Here is a 20,178-nt window from a genome sequence, read left to right on the forward strand (position 1 = left end):
CCATCAGCCTTCAGAGATAGAAATACATTTGACCAGAGAAGAAACACTTGGCAATATCATATCATTTGTAATATAACCAAAAGTATCTCCTAAACCTACATAATAGCTCAATTACAGCTGCTCATTTAACAAAACTGACCTATTTCAATCAATTTCAGAGGTTATTTAGGGGTTATTCAAACAAAAGGGGAAGAGAAACGTTTTCTGTCGTAATGCACTACTCAAATGTGAACACTGTCAGCAGAATACTCTTAACAAATGACATTCAAGGATTGCCACACACAACAGAGAGACAAAGAACTTCACATTTGGGAGATTCTGTTACAGTGAGAGTAAAAACCAAGTGTGAGGTATTATGTTTGGATCATGGTTCCCATCATCAAACTAGCAGCCGAGGAATATCTTGAAGGGAAACGTCAAGGACAAACTAACCAAAAAGTACAAAAATGTACTTCTTTACTAGGATTTCATTGAGAGAAACAACTAGACTGGCATATATCCTCACACCTGTTTTGTACTAGGGCTGTACCAACTTTCATTTTGTTCTACATACAAAGCCTTTATTGAGGTTTTTAGATAATGCTTTAACTGTCTGTTATCATGTTTTACACACCATTGCCCTAATGGTTTATCCCTTTCTTGTGCAGCAAGTTTGAGAGAAAACTGCTTTAACACTGCATTGAAAATTTTGTTTTTGTAAGGCTGGATCACAGATTAGTGTAGAATGATGGTGACAACACAGCCCCTAGTTGACCCCCCCCCCCCCCCCCCCCCCACACACACACACACACACACCACAACAGACTATATCACCCCTTGCTGATAAATACCAACAAACTATGTGCTATATGTGCAATATATAAAAGCCGTTAATAACTGTGTAATATATACCTTGCTGCTAAATCCTTAGAACTGTTACAAGGTGTGTATTTTGTAGATTGTGTAACTTGCTGCTGTTAAATACCAACCACCTATGTGCAATATGTGCTAGATGTGCAATATATATAGATGCCGTTAATAACTGTGTAATATATACCTGCTGCTAAATCCTAAGAACTGTTACAGGATGTGTATTTTTTTTAATTATGTAACTTTTTATTTTTTATTATATATTTTATTATATCATAACTTTTGTTAATGCTTAACATGTGGCTCTTTTTCCTGCTGTAACAAATGTCCCCTCCGTGGGACTAATAAAGGTATTCTGATTCTGACAATGAGTACATCTTTTTTCATCAAGCTCACCTGAGTAATGGATCCCCCTCGGTAGGAGATTGGGGAATCCTGATGCATTCTGGTCCCTGGGATGCCCTTAGTGATACTACCACCCTGAACTGCTGGAATAGAACCTGTGAAGAGAGCAAGTCAAAACAAATCATCATTAAAATAAGTTAAAGTGGAGTACAATGTAAACAATTATTGGGAATAGAAGTTGCAAAATGTTCTGCATGTTTGGCCAAAAGCATGCGATCATTGCTGGAATCAAAGCAAATACAACAGCTTGTATCAATCACGTTTCGCAATCTTAAATGAATTTAGAGTATTATTAATGATTCAAATGTTTTGTCCAAACACTATCTATGTATGTAAGAGTGAAAGCGTGGCTAAATTAACTTCTCCAAATGTATCTGGGAAAACTGTGTTGAAGCACCACTGACAGGAATTAAAGCTTTGTATATTCTCTAGTTAGCATTTACTAGTTCTGAACACATGAATCTGGGCAGTTTCTCCCATTCTTCACATCCTCTCAAGCTCTTGCAGATTAGATGAGCTTCACTAAACTCAACTCCCGATTTTCAAGTGAGATTTAACTTCAGCCTGGGCCAGTCAAGTACATTCAGGGACTCTCCCAAAGTCCCTCCCAGTGTGGTCCATGCTGTGTGTGTGCCTCAGGTCACTGTCATGCCGAGGAGGTTAATCTTTTCAGCATGACAGTGCTGAACTAAACATGTGGGAAAACTCATGATTTGACTTTGTTATTCCAGGGCGTATGGCATCTTCCTTGATAGCAAAGATGTAATCCGTTTCAAATAAATCTTTTATGAAGTGATATTTTCCAAGATTCTTTGATAATCTTTACCCACTAAACAGGAAAAGGACAAATGCAGGAGCAACGCCTCAATACCAGTTTACTGTATATAGAAATCAAATAGAACAAGATAAGACAAGGTGAGCCACCCACCACGTCCAGAGGCACCATCGTGAGGCGACCCCTGGGTTGACATGTTGTCAGCTTGAGAGGAAGAGCTGCGAGGAGACAACTGTTCCTGCTTTATCACGGGGAAAGGACCGCCTGGATAGAGAAAGAGTTGGAAACAAGGGACAGTAATGAGGAGACATGTCTATGCTCATCACAAAGTTGATGGCAACTTGCAGGAAATACAAATTAAAATTAATTGTTCCCACTGCACAATTTTACTCACCCACTTTCCTCTGATCCATCCAAGACAACCCCATCTGTGTGGGGGTCATCTTCCCGTGGTCCAGCCCATGAGCAGGGCTGTGCAGCTGCACTGGAGTGCCCTGGAAGACAAGGATTTGGTCATAATGGTGTTTTATTTGTATTGTCTTTTGTATTTTCCATGCCTGTATATTGATTTAAGATTACATGTTTTTTAAGGTAATTGCTGTTTGCCAACTATGACTTTTTCTAAAAGCCTTAGATTAATTTGTGTTGTGCTATACCTGTGTGATGGAGCCTCCTGGCTTGGAGGAGGAAATAAGAGGAGGGGGATCAGGCATCGTGAGGGGTCTCATTGCTGCTAGCCTTCCACTGTCCTGTGGCAGATTAGGCAGTGAGGGGTGGCCTGTTTGCTGGAACGCTGGAGGACAGAAGTGATTATGAGATTTGATTTTAGTTTTGGCAGAGAGAAGTGGAGGCTTTGTTCAAAGTAAAAAAAAATGTTTGTATCAAAGCTGAAGTCTTAATCAATCAACCCCTGTTTTTCGCCTGATAAAATGTTAAAGAAAGTTTTTTAAAGAAAATGTTATGTGAAATAAATTTGACTAAAATTACATTTTCGCTCGACTAGATTGACTGAAAGTTCAATATAATCGGATAACTAAAATAGCAAATTTTTGACAAGATAAAATATGAAACATTTTGACTTAAAGGTAGGTTAGGTAAAAATGGAGAAACCAGCTCGAGTGCGCTAGAATTTGAAACTACGCAGCCGAAAATAATCTGCCCCTTCCTTCAGACTTCCTTACAGAGCCCCTCCTCCAACACATACAAACGCGCACATGACCAATGAGGGCACGAGATAAGTTTGTCCACGAGATGGAAGGCTGACAGGCAGGTAGGCCATCCAGTTATTTTAATTGGTCGTGCTTTTTACAGTACTACGGCTTCCACAGATGAAATGTTGTTATGTATTTATTGTCAAAGCATTTAATGTATTCATTGCTATCGGGAAGTTAAGAGCATTCCATGAAATATAACAAAAAGTGTTTCTGAAGTGAATCTGAACTTGTCCCTACTAAAAATAAAAATAAACAAAAATTCACTTGTTGTAGACTTAATAATAAAAGACGAAGACGAAGACGCAATCTTAGGCCCAGGCCCCACGGGAACGAAAACGGGTTGTATCCGCATATTTCTCTTGCGTATAGCCCTTTAAGCTCGACGACGCCGTAACGGAACGATAGAAACGGACCCTGCAAACGACAACGGGTCCAAAGGTGGATAGATCTGGGAACGGAGCGCTCTGGGGGGTCCAACGGGGCCGTGTGGTAGCCTATACGGTCATCCGTTTCTGATAATGACGACGCAATAGCCCCGCCTCTCCCCGCCTCTGCTGCTCACCCCCGCAAAAGTACACTGCACACTGAATTCAGATTATTTATCTTTATCTCGATATGGACATAAACGCGAGTGAAGTCTAATCTGACAGGACGGAGACACGCAGCTCCTCCCGCTGTGATGCAGCGGGAGCAAAACACACACTTCAAGTCAGATCACCACCCTTAGCTATTTTAATTACCTCTCAAACTACCTAAACTAGTTATAAATATGTTTATTTTTACTGTCGGGTCACTCATTACAGGATCAGCTGCTGCATGAGACAGACACTGACGCTGTGAGAAGAGAGGAAAAAGAGACAGGCTCTGTGTATTTTATTATCATATATCATTATATCGTCGTTATTCATTTGTTTTAAAGCTCAATAAATAACAAAGAAGACCTTTGACCGGCAATTTTATAATTTTGTCCGGAAGATTTAAACTTTAACACACGTTGACCGGTGAAAAACTCTGCCCGGTTCCCTCGGCCCCCACCGCGCAGAATAAACAGAAGTGCAGCCATGACAACCATTCTTCTTCGCTGCTTTTGTGGAGGAAGTTACAGCTCCACGTACAGGCTCGGCATATGTACTGCAGCCTTTCCAGCGGTTGGATCTAAACGGAGCTGTCTCGTGTGGGAAGACACAATCCGGTGTATATTGCGTGTGGACGGAAGCTTTTTGGCGATTGCGTTTGCGTTAATCCTATGCGTTTTGCCGTATGCGTTCCCGTGGAGCCTGGGCCTTAAATAGCTGGAAAAACAAACTGGGGACAGATTAGAGGACTCACAGTTGAAGTGGAGCAGGTGCTGGTCGTGACTGATCTTGACCATGTCTCGTGGGGACATGGGATAGGGGGAGAGAACCGGACGACCCATGTTGGAGGTCCTCAGGTCGTCGGGGCCCATCGCCTGCTTCTTAACTTCACCGTGCGGAGAGAAAGACCGGGATTTTTCTGAAAGAACAACACACAAAGTCAGAACTAAAAGCAACAACATTCAGATAGACCTCCCCTAATCTAATAAGCCGTCCTTCAGCCGCCACTCACTGATGTCAACAACAACAATTGTCATCAACACCAATGTCATTGTTGTCTGTGAGCAAAGAAAACCCCTCAAGCCTCATCCCAGCCAGGGTGATATCAACACTGAATTAACACGCCAGCATACACATCAAGCGTCTGCTTAATTTATTGTACACACAGTAAATCTAACAGAGGAGGTGATCACCCTGCAGTGTGGTTAAGGTGTTATTAAATAAAAGGGAATGGTGTGGCAAGGGGTGAACCTACTTAATCCCTGCAGGAGGGTCAGTAACCACCTCTCGTTGCCTTCCAGCTCTGAAGGGACACAAACACACCACAGATCATCGCACCTCACAGATTGTTCTCTCTCACACAGAAACATGTGCTAACTACATTTGTGACCTGCTCTATCGAAATCAGTCGCATTGACCCGAAGACACATTTTGACTTGGATACACTGTTGGAAAGAGGAGATTCCTAGCTTTCTAATGATATCAAGATTGTTTTTGTACTCCAAATATTAAGCAAAATATGTCACATTATATAATGACTGTCACCGAGTCATCATTTTGAGAAAAAGGCCTTCAAAGTTTCCTCTTCTCTGGAATCCATCGATCTGATTGATTATTAGCGGAGCAAATGATCAAAATAGTCCGGAGGGAAAATATTTCCGTTTGGATTACTGGTCTGGGGGAAGCTCGCGAGTGTGTGTGTATGTGTGTGTGTGTGTTTGTGTATTTTTGCGTTTGTGTATATTGTGTTTGTTTCCCGGGGAAAACACTCAGGAGAAACACCGGCTGTTGTTATGCTTGCTGTGACGTTAAGTTACTCCGTTCTCCACTTGTAAATATGCCGTTACAAGCTTCATAGTTGTATTTATCATCTAAATTTGCCGAAACAAGTTTAATATTCTGAAAGCCAAGACTTTGTTTAATTGAAATCAGATGAAAACAAACTGTAACGGACCCTGCCGTGTTATCTATGATTACTATATGCCTTACATTCATAATTTCAGCCGGAGGGAGGGGGGGCTGCGCTACGGAAGAGCAGATTGCGAGCGAGAGGTGCCGGTCATCTTCCCTTCACAAGCTTCACAAATGTATTTATCGTGTGATTTTGGAAATAAAAGTTTCATATTCTGAAAGCCAAGACTTTGTTTATTTAAAATCAAACAAAACACCCGAACCCCGAAAAAATAGTTTTTTACGCAAATCCACGTTTATTTTGAAATGAGCCGTTGCGACTTCCGACTGATTTCGATAGAGCGGGTCACATTTACACTTTACTGCTATTTCAATATGGTGACTTTAGTCTGAGCTATCAGCCAAATGAGACTAAAAAGTAACTATAATGTAGTTTGTAAATATGTCTACACCTGCCTCTGTGTAAGGCACCCTACAAACAGCTTTTTATGCCCGTTTCCTTTCCAAAAATGCATGAGAAAAGGGTTGCTGTAGTTCACAGCTGCTGTGCCAAGATGGTTATAAAAGACCTGTCTTTGCCGGGACTGTTGCTAAAAGTCTTACACTGTGCTCTCAGAGATTCACATTCCACACGCTCACAGTAAGTGCACTAAACTAGACTATATTCCCTTCTGGGTCAATAGCAATACCAGATCATTTATCAGTTTCCTCTCCACGAGTGTCCCAGAAAAACTTGAATACCCTAAACACTAGAGACCACAGCCTTGAAGGTTATAACTTGTAGCAAGGACCAACTAAGTAAAACTAGATCAAATGCTCCTAAAACCGTATAATATGCAGCACATTCAATAACCTCCATTTTCTTTTTAACATTTCATGGGCCGCATTTAGAGTGCTAATGTTGAATCCATGTATCCTTTGAGACAACTTTAGCAATGTATCATGTTATAAACACACATACAGCCCAAAAACAAGGAATATTAGGGATCACAGATAATGAAATGATGGCTTGGGAAAAAGACAAATGCTGGAAATTGTGTGAGGTGTTCCTACATTTGTAACTTAAGCAGCTTAGAAAACAACATATATGAAAAACCATCTGACTGTGACTGGTATTTCTGTTATGCCGGAGGTGTGCGTACCATCCTTGTCGCTGGTGGAGGGGCTGCGGGGGCGCATGCGAGGACTGATGCTGTGAAGAGCCTCTCTGTCTCTCTCCGACTGCATGGTGTACGGCTGCTGTTTGCCGGGCTGGCCTGAGAGCTGCTGCTGCATTTTGACCTCCTGAGAGGACTCCCCGTGAGCCATGGTGATCTGCTGCTGGTACAATGCCAGGGCGTGGGGGGGCAGCAGTGACTTGCCACCACTCCGCTGAATGGCCTGCAAGGCGGCTTCTGGCAACTACACACAGGATGAGAGGGAAAGAAAAAAGGTTACAATCACACATAACAGAAGCCCACGCCTACCTGGCATTTGACATATGGTTAGCCACATACAGTATGTGATAAACATGATAGCTAATGAACATCTCTTGTTTCTTGGTAAGCTAAAGTTTCCCTAATGGGTGGGATCTCATTTCTTCCCCACAAAGTAATCTACCCATCAGCTTCCATCTGGCTGGCTTATTTTATACAAATATGACTAAACAATTCCACGTTCAACACCATTATCTCTGAGAGCAGAGAGACAGGGATAGCATTGATACTACTGCAATCAAAAAAGTGGGTGTGTGTCAAATCAGATTTGTTACAAAACTCCCTTATGTATGAGGGGGAACATTTTAAATAAATACACAATGAGATCCACAAAGTTTAACTAGTGACTCACAATGGGTGGTATAGCAGCAGCCCTCTGTTTGAGCTGTTTCAGGTCCAAGGGCTTCTGCAGAGGGGACGATATCACTCCATCATGAGAGTAGTTCAGTAGACTTGGCCGTGGAGAAGTGATTCTGCACAACAACAAAAAACAGGAATAAGTCACTCTTATTGGCTGTGCCCACTTTAGCACAAATACATCAACCGTCAATCTAGGCAAGGCAAGGCAATTTTATTTATATAGCACTTTTCAGCACGTGGCGATTCAAAGTGCTTTACAGATTAAAAGCAAAAGACATTTAAGAACAAATACAGCATAAATACATTATTAAAAAGGCATTTAAAAACAGGCATAAAAAGCAAAGATAATGAAATTAAATAAATAAATAAACACAGCAGGTACAGAATACATGACTAAAAAGGCATACTGTAGTGTGAGTTTGGGCAGCTCAATTAAAAGCAAAAAATAAAGACTGTCGTGCCTTTTTTATTTCCTGATTATAGAAACCGAGTTTCTCTTTATATATTTCCAAGTGAACCTGGAGATTTGTTTTTCTCCACCTGTGTTCAGCTTCGTTCAGCTTCTAGAAAATTAACTCAAAACATGGCAGAGGTTCTGATTGCGTTCAAATCCATTCACAGGCACAAAAGTAAGTGTCTAAAGAAGGTGTATTTATAATATATATATATATAAGTATTTAAATGATGGCACAATAAAATAAAAGGAATACATAGGGTGTGTGTGTGTGTGTGTGTGTGTGTGTGTGTGTTATATGTACTATGTGTGCTGTCAGAGAGGCTAGAACCGAATTGCAAGGAAAAATCCATATCCATGTCTCGCACATCTGTCGAAAGCACACAGTATACTCTGAATCACAGACACACACTTTGATGCACAACAACACAAAAGTGTACACACACACACAAAACACACACACTCAGTCCCTTTGTTTGCTTTGGCAGAGAGGGCAGCTTTTCCCCCGGCTCTGCCAGTACATGCAGTCTGCTGTCATGGAAAAAATTGAACAAATACCGTGCAAACAAAACTAATCACTCCTCCCACGCACTTTGACACCCATTTCTTGTGGCCTCATTCACAGACACAATGATATATATGTGTGGGTGTGTGTGGGTGTGTGTGTGTGTGTGTGTGTGTGTGTGTGTGTGTATATATATATATATATATATATATTTAAACAAGGTAAATATATATTCTCATTCAGACAAAGTACAAATAAAATCTCTGGTTGATAGAAAAGAGCAACCTGTGGTGTACACACAAGTGGCTTGCCAAATATGGCTTCCCTGCTGTACAGTGTAGCTAGGCAACTAATAACAGTTCAAAATCCTTGCTGCTTTTTTCTGATGTGGTACAACAGAGAAGTAGGACACCTAGTAAACCGCTGCTGAAAAACCAGAAGCCATTTGAAACCGCCAATCTTAAGCATGCCCAAAGATGTCATTGATAAAAACAAAAACAGGAAAATTATTCCTTTTTCTTTTTTAAACAATGGGCAATTATTTGTAATTGGAAACAATCTATGTTCCACTTCATCTCTTGTTGCAAGCTCTTACCTATTCTTGTCTGGGTTGTCAGTCTCCTCCACTTCATCAGCGCTGCAAGTGGCACTAGAGTCACTGTCCGCATGGGAACCCATTTTAGGCCCATGGTCCTTTTTGGAGCTCTTAGAGGAGCTCTTTCCTTCCTCTGTCTCTGCAGTAGGAGGTTTTTGATCTATGGCATCGCTGGGTGGCGTTGGCTCTTTGTTGGTCTCCCCTGTCTCAGTCTTTATCTCTTGCTTGATGGCTGATTCTGCATCTTCCTTGACCGGAGGTTTCTCATCCCCTGCCTGGCCCATGTCGGACCCGGACGCCTCCTTGTCCTCTGCGTTGGAGCTGGACTTCGACCTGCTCGAGCCTTCCTCTTTAGCCTTGCTGTCCTCTGATGAGTGTGGCGAGGGCAAGCTCTCCGTGTCAGAGCTGTTGTTAGCACCACCTGGCAGAGGACAAAAGGAAACACAGATTATAAGACAAGAACGGGCAAATCATGTTATATCCCCTTGTTCTTATTTCATGTATTTTTCCCCATCTCTTTGTGCTAAAACAGATTCTTCACTGTGCCAGTCTTCTACCTAATCAGGTTTCACTGTACAATAAGGAGCAACACAAAACCAATTGGGATGATGGGTGAAATCCCCCAGGGCTTCAGTGCTCTATTGTGGAAGTGCAGTGTACACAGTCTTCCCTTATCAACAAACTACAGCATATGCTTCAATGCTTGTCATTGCAGAATGTAAATCTTTACTTTTTAACAGTATGCTTCTTACATTACATACTCTGGCTGGCCATTATATTAGGTATACCTTTACGACTAAATGCAATCTGATACAACAGCCCAGCCAAAGATTCTGCCTTTACAAAGATAATAATGTTACGGTTTTTTATAGGATGATTTTTTTTCAGGCTGTTTGCAGTGGGGTTGAACTTGTGCCTTTCATATGTTGCCCATTCCATTTAAAAGTATGACTGAACATATTATATTATATAACCTAACAGCCTTACTCATGTAAAACTAATATGTAATAAGTAAAAATTCATGATGCACACAAATTATAAACCTTTCTTTTGGTAATTAGCAAATAGATCTTTGGGGTGGCGTACCTTCTCCATCTTCAGGGGCCTCCTCTTCATTGCCACTGGCACCTGAGCCCTCCATCTCCTCCTCCTCTGCTGTGTACGGGGCACTGGTCTCCTCATTCTGCAGGGCTTTGCCCCTACGGCGGGCCTTTCGCTCTTTCTCCTGGGTGAAAACAAACACACACTAAATACAAACAGCCGGGTGGATGTAAAAGGAAACCAGAAACCATCTTTACAGCTTGGTTGTGCACAAAAAAGCATGAATGACGTACTTGTGAAGCAAACATGGCCCACAAAAAATGTCCTGGTACTCACCGATTTCATTTTATGCTGCTGCAGAATCTCATCCAGTTTCTGCCTCTTCTTGTAGTTAAAGTAGAAGTTCTTGCACTGTGACACGGTTTTTGACCCCACCATCTTGGCGATGGCGGACCAATTCCTACCATACTGGAGAAGGCCTGGAATCAACAGATGGACATGCAGAGGATTAGGATAGGGCGGGAACAAAGACAGACAACATGGCTGACATATGGCCTAGCACCACTCGGTCTCAAATCCATAATCTGAGCAAAGTACATTTGTTGTTAAGATTGTAAATGCAGCGGTTATTTGGTTAATACCATTATCTATATCAATCATCACAATCTCTATAACTGCATAGTGTGGAAGTCTCTCATGGTAAATCCAAAGCTATAAACACCTGTCTCTATAAACAGGGTATATGCAGGTATCCTGAAGTCAAATGTAATACCTTTTAAGACCTTTTTTAAGACCCTTTGCATACATTTTAAGATCTCATCGCCACTTCGAGTTTGAACCGGTTACATTGGCGACACACTTTACCTCACATTTACTATATACAGTATTGATTGTCCTTCCTCCTTATCTTCCAACCATTTGGACGCAAACTTGCATTTCCCCATAACGATGTTGTTTAACAACCGGCGTAAACGGACCTTCGCGCACTATCAAGCAGTGAGCGTGTGATGTCCTGTTCAGATGGGGTCAAATCCAACGGGATGCCATAAATAAACTACACAGAATCACACTACACACCTACGCAATGATTACATTCAGGCGAACTTTAGAATACAACCTCTTTGGACAATTGATATACTTATTGAAAACAAGCTACAAAATGTAATACCTTGGAAAATGCCGTTTAATACTTTTGAATACTTTTTAATAGCCTTAATTTTCGCTAAATTGATTTATCAACTTTTAATATTAAGACCCCGCGGACACCCTGAGAAAGCTGTCAAAACTGAAGCACAGCCTGGGAATTCAGTTCATAATCTAACAGACACAGCAACAAATACACAGAACAATATTGGATTATTTCACAGATTTACGTTCAAATCTATGACAATAGGTGATTGTTGGTAAACTTCTGTTATCAGGGATTAATTGTGAATATCCTCACACGAGCGACAAAGCTGAGAGAACGTTCCCATCAGCCCAACATGGTCTTGCAGGTCTCCCTTGAAAAAGAGATCTATGATCTCAGTGGGACCAATCTGGTTAAATAAAGGTTTGAAATTAAATTAAATGAAAGGGATCTTTTACATGTAAATGTCTGTCTGTACATACAGGGTTCTTACACCTTTTCCAAAGTCAAATTCAAGCACTTTTCAAGCATTTTCAAGGTGCATTTTCAAGCTTTTCAAGCATCTTACAGCTGTTGTAAATTACATATTTATATACACATACTTAAACTCAAATGATTATTTCCCTACCTCACATTAAATCAGATGTTCTTTATGCTATAAACAACCAAATGTGTGTTTCATAATAGCATTCTACATGAGGATGAAAAATTTAAATTTTTAGTAAGTTTAATATTTCAAAATGAGTGACCCATCTGTACGTAGACTGGGCATCTCATATAACCTGGCTGAGCCAATATAAAACAATCAGCCAAATAACTTTTCAATACATTATTGATTACTATTTTTGAGGTACTTTTAGGTTGGCAGTAAACATAATTCAGAGGTAAATGGTGTACTTTTACTCCACTACATGTATTTAATACCTTTAGTTACTTTACAGATGTGGATGAATGATGTGAAATATAATCAAGTGTTAAATCAGACTTTAGTTCCACCTGGAGTAAATTCACAAGCTACTCTGTAGTATACACAGTCATTCAAACTAGCTGCAACTTTACCAGCTTTGATAACACTTTCATGATCAATCATTATAAAACATATCATATACAATTATTAGGGATGCTCCGATCGCCAATTTTGGGGCCGATTGCCGGAATCAGTATCGGCCGATACCGATCGCCGATCCGATCGAGTGGGCGGGGCCTATGGGGATCTTCCATTTAAAGTGATGTTTAAAACTCAGTTAATGGGGCTCATTCACTGGCGCTTCCACAAGCCAACCAACCAACATAATTATTACATTCAAATTAAGTACATTATTCAAGAGCACATTAACTTGGGATAATAACACGGGAGAAATTAGCGGAAGCGCTCTCTTTTCCTCTCTCCCCCTCTCTCTCCCTCTCTCTCTCTCCTGACAGCCCGTCAGTATCTCCTGCAGCTCACTGATCCAGTAATGAGCGACCCGACAGTGAAGAATAAATATATGTATAACTAGTTTAGCTTGTTCCAGAGGTAGATCAAATAGCTAAGTGTGTTAGGTCTAACTCTTAATGTGTGTTCTGCTCCGCTCACCGGTCCGTCACAGCGGGTGGAGCTGCAGGATTTCTGCTTCACACACACGTTGCATACCGCTATTTTATTGTCATTTTCGGACACTTAAAATACTGCCAGACTAGTGAAGCCATTTTGGCGAGCTTGTTTTGCCGCGCACAGAGAAAAGTGTCATGTATTTTATATGCAACGATAGCCTAATCTAAAATGCTCTACTCTGGCGTACCTTTCGTGTGGTGTGTGGCTCGTCAGCGCAGACTCTCGCATCGTTATTGTTGCACACTTTGCAGGAGGCTACTCTTGGGCTTCGCTTGACCCTCGTCTTAGCCATGGGCTTGTATTTGTCTTCTGCTAGCCAACGCTCGTTGAAACGGCAACCTCCTGGCATACTGTCATCAGAATGCCCAGGTCACACACGTAACAAAAACACTTGCCGGTCACGCGCATTGCGCGGGAAGGCCGGAGCGGAGCTGTTTTATGTAAAAGCGAAGCAATTAAGCGCGCTCCGACTTCTTTATTTTCTTTTAATCTAAAAAGCGAAGTAAAGCATTTACAATTTCAAGCACTTTATCCCAAATTCAAGCACCATTCCCAAAATTCAAGCACTTTTCAAACCTTGAAAACACCTCGTACAATTTCAAGCATTTTCAAGGATTTCCAGCACCCGTACGCACCCTGTACATAGGTCTGTTACCTGTCAGTTTTTACAAAATATGATTGCCTTTATGGAGTGATACAATTGTATTCATTTTAATTGAGTAGCTGGCTATTATGTGGAAAAGTTTAAAAACTGATTTTAAAACATCCCTGAATTATCTTATAAGAAGGAACATAACCACAAAATATTGCTACTCAATTTCCTGTTACCCTTTATGCATGCAGGCTAACCTAATGATTTATGATTATCTTATTAAATAATGTTACAAAAAAACTTAAGATAATATCGTGAATCAATTTTGCTGAGCTAATAGTGACATTACATTTTCATGTTGTCCCATGCACACACACAGTCCCTGCGGCAGCGTGGCCTGACGCCATCTGCCTCCTAAGTAGAGACAGAGTGGAGGAATATGAGAGGGAAGAGGTGGTGCGTTGGCTGAAACGTCAGTCATACCAATGACATCATCAACTCTCCCAACTGGGGTCACTCGGTGTCACATTCTGACTGACTTTGATGCGACCCAGTTCCAAGAAACCCTGGTCCTTTACTCAGTCAACCACATGATTGTGCCTTACACAAGAGTCTACAGGCACCCGCTGGGCCACCGCGTTGATAGATTGACCTGTCATGCAACACACACGTACACACAACTGTTCAGTGCATGTGTGCTAAAAGAAGAGATGTAGAGAGTGTGTAAACGAGAGTGAGTGAGAAAGACAGATCGTGTAGAATTTGCTCTGGTGTCCCCCCCACCAGATTCTGCTGTTAGCTAAAGGCAGCTCATTAACAGTGTGTGTTGTAAGAGGCTTAGCTTACACCACCCACTTGTTTCCTGTGCCAGCCTGACAGGTCCTGGCAACAGGACAGCCTCTCAAAGGGTTGTGAGGAGGGGGGTGGGGGGGGTGTTATTAAGAGGCAAAGAGCCAACACCTCCTGGGATAACCTTGGACATGGGTTCAGAGGTCTCTGCATCTCATCGCTTAATGGAGGCAGTAGGACAACAAGCAATTTCCAGCCAAAGGAGAGGAAAGGACATCTGTTTACAGCCCTGTCATATCAGCTCTCAGATAAATCAGAAAAGACTGATACCAACGCTCTGCTGAGTAATACCATAAATAAGTAATAGCTGCAATAAAAGCTACCACACGAGTTGTTTAAGGGTCTAAAATCCCTGGTATTATTCACAATTATATGTATTAATTCGTACCGGGATACTAAGATACCAATGTGCATATAAACAAATTGCCCAACATATGATACGTTTCCTCTGTCCCTTATCAACTGATGCAAACATGAAAACACTTTTGCCTAAAGGGCTTGCATCGTGCAGCAGATGTGAGAAGAAAAATAATATTCACAGTCATGCTGAGAATGTATTAACGGCAGTATAAAAAGAACTACCATAACAAGTTAGGGTGATCTTCAAGTCTGAGCTGCTGGTGTCTAAAAGCCGCTGCGCACCTACAACCTGTCAAGTGTTAAAGTGGAAGAGGTTTTTCAGCTGAAATATTCATCGCTGCCACTAAAAGGCATGGCTAGGAAAGCTTCTCCAAGGAAGAAAAAGAAAAGCGGCCAACCTGACTCGCTCCAAGAGGACTGAGACACATGACCGACACTTATTAACCTTTTACAGCCGTCTCACGAGAGGGGAGACCGCCCTACAAGTCAGACACCCTCTGGAGTACTCACAAAACATACACAAGCACACGAACAAAGACACAAACAGTAACGTGATCTCACACACACACACACTCACACACACATTAGGACAAGTAAGACAAACACTTTGCTGCACCCACTGAACATGAAGCAATTTCCTGAAAGCCAAAGGTCACTTTGTTACGACCTCTAGCTACATCCAGTTTGTTCCATCAGAGGCAAGCACCTAAAGCACAATCTTAAGCAGCTCTGGTTGACTCGGGCCTTAGTTGCTGGAGCAACACACACACATGGAACAAACATCCAATCAGCAGCAGCGATACTAAAGCAGGTGGTATCCTCACAGCCAATCAGGATACTGTATTCCCATTAGCTCCTCCCAGAGAAAGTCCAATCAACACCTGGTGCAGCCAGAAAGTGGTTGTTCCTGTCTGTCACCTGCCTGTCACTCCAGCCGTTGTCCCGCGGTCCTGCAGTGGATAACAGTATCAGACGGTCTGATCTCTGGAGGGCCCGTTGGGAAGCTCTTCGGGGCTGGGCCTTCCAATCCAGAGCAGAGGAGATGAAAACAGCTCAGACTCGGAGCTCTTCCTGCCAGCTGGCCTGATACTTTAGCCGGTGTAAGGTTGACATGCTCCTAAACAGCACATGCTCCTGGCCTTTCCCCTTCTTTTCCTCTCACTCTTGCCTCCACGAGCTTCGGTGAGTGCTGGTCTGTTCTTCTCCGCCGTGTCTCTCCCCAATGGCGGTCGTCTGGGAAGACTTCCACAGGAAAGTGGGACTGTGGGGCGGTGCTATGTGCTCAGCCTCTCTCTCCCCTCATCTGATCTCTCCTCTATCTCTCTTTTTTTTCTCTCCCTCCCTCTCCCGGTCGGTCCGTCCCTCCCCCTACCTCAGTCTGCCAGCAGGCACCGCCGCACGCACACTCACACAAACGCATGAGTGAGTACACACACTCACTCGAACCCTTTCTCTCTCTCCCTCTCTCTCCCTCTCTTGTTAATACTCTCGCACACAGACGCAAACACACACTCAGGCAGTCCAAGAGTAAACAGAGAGCAGAGAGAGAGAGCAGAGAGAGCAGAGAGAGCAGAGAGAGAGAGAGCAGAGAGAGCAGAGAGAGAGCTGAGCCAGAGAGACAATGGAGAAAAGGAAAGGATACAGAAGTGGAGAGTAAGCAAAGAGAGCAGAGGGGGAGGTTGATGTTGATACCATGAGAAAGCATAAAGGCTTTCACATTTTTCCTGACTGACCTGCTTTTCATCTTGAATGTGACCTCTCTCCAGTCTATAACAACACAGAGTGAGTTGAGAGACAAAGTGAGTGGGGGAATGAGGCGCTTGCCAAATCTTCCACAGCTCTTGCCAATCTGGACCGTTGCCATCTCCCATCCGAGAGAGACGGACAGAACGAGCGGCGGAGATAGAGCAACCGTGGAGGAGGAGAAAAATAATATGCCATTCTCTACCTGCTCCTTTAAATGGGTTCTTCCAGCAAAGCAGAGGCCATTATCCAGCTGCCTGCACCCAAGCAAAGCCTGCCAGATTAGTGCACTTACATAAACGGCAGCCAAGGAGAGAACACACACACACACACACACACACACACACACACACACACACACACACACACACACACACACACACACACACACACACACACACACACACACACACACACACACACACACACACACACACACACACACACACACACACACACACACACACACACACACACACACACACACACACACACACACACACACACACACACACACACACACACACACACACACACACACACACACACACACACACACACACACACACACACACACACACACACACACACACACACACACACACACACACACACACACACACACACACACACAGAAGAAGAAGTGCTGGGTCTGAGAGAGGCTTTACTAGGCTGAATTCTGGCAGACGCTTGTATGAGGTAGCAGTCTTTATGAGCATTGAAGACAAGAGGGATCTATCCATGAGTGTGGCCATGCCATCCTCGAAGGCAGGGCTTGCTGGCGCTGCCATGCTGGAATGCCAATGTCCTGCCAGGCACTATAAATGCCATTATTCAGATCTGTGTAGCTCGAGGGGATAAACACATTAGCATCAGGACACCTAAGTCTCTTTAAAACATATACATGTCAAGCACCTTCAAGGGAGAGCACCTTGACAATCTTATTTAATACTATAAGGAAATGGGAGGGGTGTGGTTGTGATCTTGGAGTGTCAGAGTTCTTGGAAGGGGAATCCCTTTTGGCAGGTGTGGGGGTTGATGTTAGAACTGAGAAAAACGGCAAGAGCAGCTCCTCCTCTTCGGCCCTCAAGTCTGTAGCTCTGTGGTTGTGGTTACATAAGCCCTTCACAGAAGCCCAGCTACCACCAAGCTGCCAGGCTAATCCTCTGGGATGGAGAGCCCCACTAATCCCACTGCAGGAGAATGGAACTGAAGACATTAACCAGGATTACTACACAGGACTGTGTTCAAGCCAGGCCAGCTATCACAAAATAACCCCTCAACACACAAACATGCACGCAAACCCTAAATTGTAGCAGACACACACACAGCTTGAGACGGATGCGATAACTGATGACCAAATGTGGTTTCGATTTCACACTCAAGCTGCTGATCGCTCCTTGCAAGAGGCACTTCATCTACTGTTGATTACAAGGGAGGACAGATTAAGTTAGCAAGAAGCAGAACTGACAGTCACACAAAGCAAGATGACACATCATCTTCAAATGGCCACAAAGCAGCCGCCTTGGCATGAAATTGAGTTGAGTCAAGCACAGAAGGCAAAAACAATGATGGTACAAAGATCTGACATTAAACAATCATCTAGGAAAATATGCATTTAAATACACAGCTGAGCGGACAACTCCCCTTACATGTTCAGGTAAACTATTAAAATATCCACACAGAAGAAAACCAGATTGGACCATATCCAAAGAGTAATACACATTACAAACGACTGAAGGTAAGCAGATCATTATATCAGTAACAGACTCCTGGACTGCCCGCACAAACAGTCAAACACACTCACACAGAGCACCAGTGCTAGGAAAATGGGCAGAATGTCAGTGACCTCTGTGAATAAGCCACAGACCTCTTGGTAATCTTCAGTCAGAGACAATAAACAGGCTGTGTTAATGACTGCTGCATTTGCAGGGGCTAGCTGATAAGAGGCAGACTTTACAGCCTGCTTGATAAAAAGATACGTTGCATTGACCCAGAGAGAAGGGGAAGCGGCTCCAAAGAGCAAGAGACTCAGAACAGGCACTCTGACATATACACGCCAAGACACAACCCAGCAGCACGTGGCAGCGGCTGCCTCACTAACAGGAAGTCACAGCCACATCTCTTCTCTACACTTTCAAAAAAATGAAACCGTACTTGAGCCGCTGCTAGTGTTCCTCATTATAATACACATCAACTGGAATTAAGTTGTACTTAACAGGGCTAAGAAAGGTTTACTGTATTACCTTTTTTGGCAGTTTCCATTTCTTCTTCAGTCCAGCGAGAGCTCTCATTCATTTCCAGATTGGCTGTTAAAAAAAATAGAGAACCACCGAGTTAGAGAAGGCGGGACAATGGTGGGGGGGGGGGGGTTAGGGCTGTGGGCAGTTGTCACAAAGTCAGTTAGGGAGTGACTGACAAGGGTAAAGGAAAGAGAAAGACAAATTAGAGAAGACAGAATAAGAGGGTGGGGGGCAGGGTAGTTTGTACTGCCTGCCAGTGAAGCACTGCAGCGTGGGTCGCTAGGGAGTGTTTGTTTTAGATGGAGGAAGCAGGAAATCCAAGGAGAGCTGTCAGTTAATGATTATAGACATAACAACTGGCTTCTTTCCCTGCACAGGCCGACCCTGGCCCTGCCTGGCAGACAGCGGAGCGCGAGCCAGGGCTTCTGTGTCCTCTAGCTGGACCTGTAAAGGGCACAGGATGGCTAGCACTGCTGCCAGCAAGGGAACACACAGTGGCAGAGGTGGGGGGGGTTGCTGATGAGAGCCCCTAGTGCCTGAATCACCTGGGGATTCCCTGTGACTAAACCTGTGCTGCAGCATTGATACACAAACGCTGAAGCATCAAAATTCCCTGATTGCCTGCAGCAAGAGTGTTAGCGTGTGCACGGCTGACTTACCATCTGCGAGGTAACAAAGAGCTAAGCGGGGGGACACTGCTGACACACTGAATACTTTGTCTTTCCCAAACAGATGGGATTTAATCTCTTGTAGGCACACATTTTCAAAGTTTTTTCTTATAATTTCTTATTATGCAATTATGAGTGGCACTTAAGCAAAAAAAGTAAGTGCAACACTGAATGTGAATAAGTGAAAAGGGACAAAAGGAACAACAGTGCACTCTTGTGGTGTGGGACAGGAAGCAACTAGATCAAAGGTGACAAAGTTAATCTTGAGTGACGCTAGTGAAATGAGCTGTAAACCTTAGCTGTTAGTAACATGATTGTATCCCTCATTATTGCTTCTTGCTATCTTAATGTTTTAAACAAGTTAGCTATCAATTAAGTTTCCCTAATGAGAAGGAAAAAAGGTTTCTAGGCATCTCTGTGTTTAAGAGGAATATTACAATGGTTTGATTGCAAATTGACACAATTAATTTCATAATGTTTCCCCCTATCACCTTCACCTCTATATTTACAGTATGTTTGGTGCCTGCAGCTGCATGCTAAATGGTTCAAATAAAACTGAACAGAGAAGAAAATTGGGACTCATTTGCAATGCTGCAGAGACTGACCCAGCTCACTGTTGAGTGGCGGTGTGGTCGTCTCCTCCACTTCGCTGGTCATGGAGCGGGTGATGCGGCCCTTGCGGCGCCCCTGGCTGTTGGCTGTGCGTCGACCCTTGACAGCCACAGTCGGCTCTTTGTCCTCTGCATCTTCTCCAGAGGTGTCGTCCCTGTGTTTGAGAAATGTCAACACAGGGTCACAAGAGAAAACATGTGCTGTTTGAAAGTGTTCACAACATGGTGGG

General features: G+C 43.1%; 1 protein-coding gene across 1 annotated transcript in view; it reads right to left on the reverse strand.

Moving 5' to 3' along the window:
- Window positions 1–20,178, reverse strand: part of ncor2 (nuclear receptor corepressor 2) — a 99,369-nt gene that overhangs the window by 20,483 nt on the left and 58,708 nt on the right. Inside the window, 13 exon segments of the mRNA XM_034118309.1 lie at window positions 1,246–1,349; window positions 2,183–2,293; window positions 2,424–2,523; window positions 2,686–2,822; window positions 4,573–4,737; window positions 5,074–5,121; window positions 6,872–7,130; window positions 7,557–7,677; window positions 9,119–9,539; window positions 10,205–10,343; window positions 10,496–10,638; window positions 18,673–18,735; window positions 19,943–20,103. Of these exon segments, the coding sequence (XP_033974200.1) occupies window positions 1,246–1,349; window positions 2,183–2,293; window positions 2,424–2,523; window positions 2,686–2,822; window positions 4,573–4,737; window positions 5,074–5,121; window positions 6,872–7,130; window positions 7,557–7,677; window positions 9,119–9,539; window positions 10,205–10,343; window positions 10,496–10,638; window positions 18,673–18,735; window positions 19,943–20,103 (1,972 nt within the window).

The sequence above is a fragment of the Trematomus bernacchii genome, unplaced genomic scaffold (genome assembly GCF_902827165.1).
Source record: "Trematomus bernacchii unplaced genomic scaffold, fTreBer1.1, whole genome shotgun sequence".
Taxonomy (NCBI): Eukaryota; Metazoa; Chordata; class Actinopteri; order Perciformes; family Nototheniidae; genus Trematomus; species Trematomus bernacchii.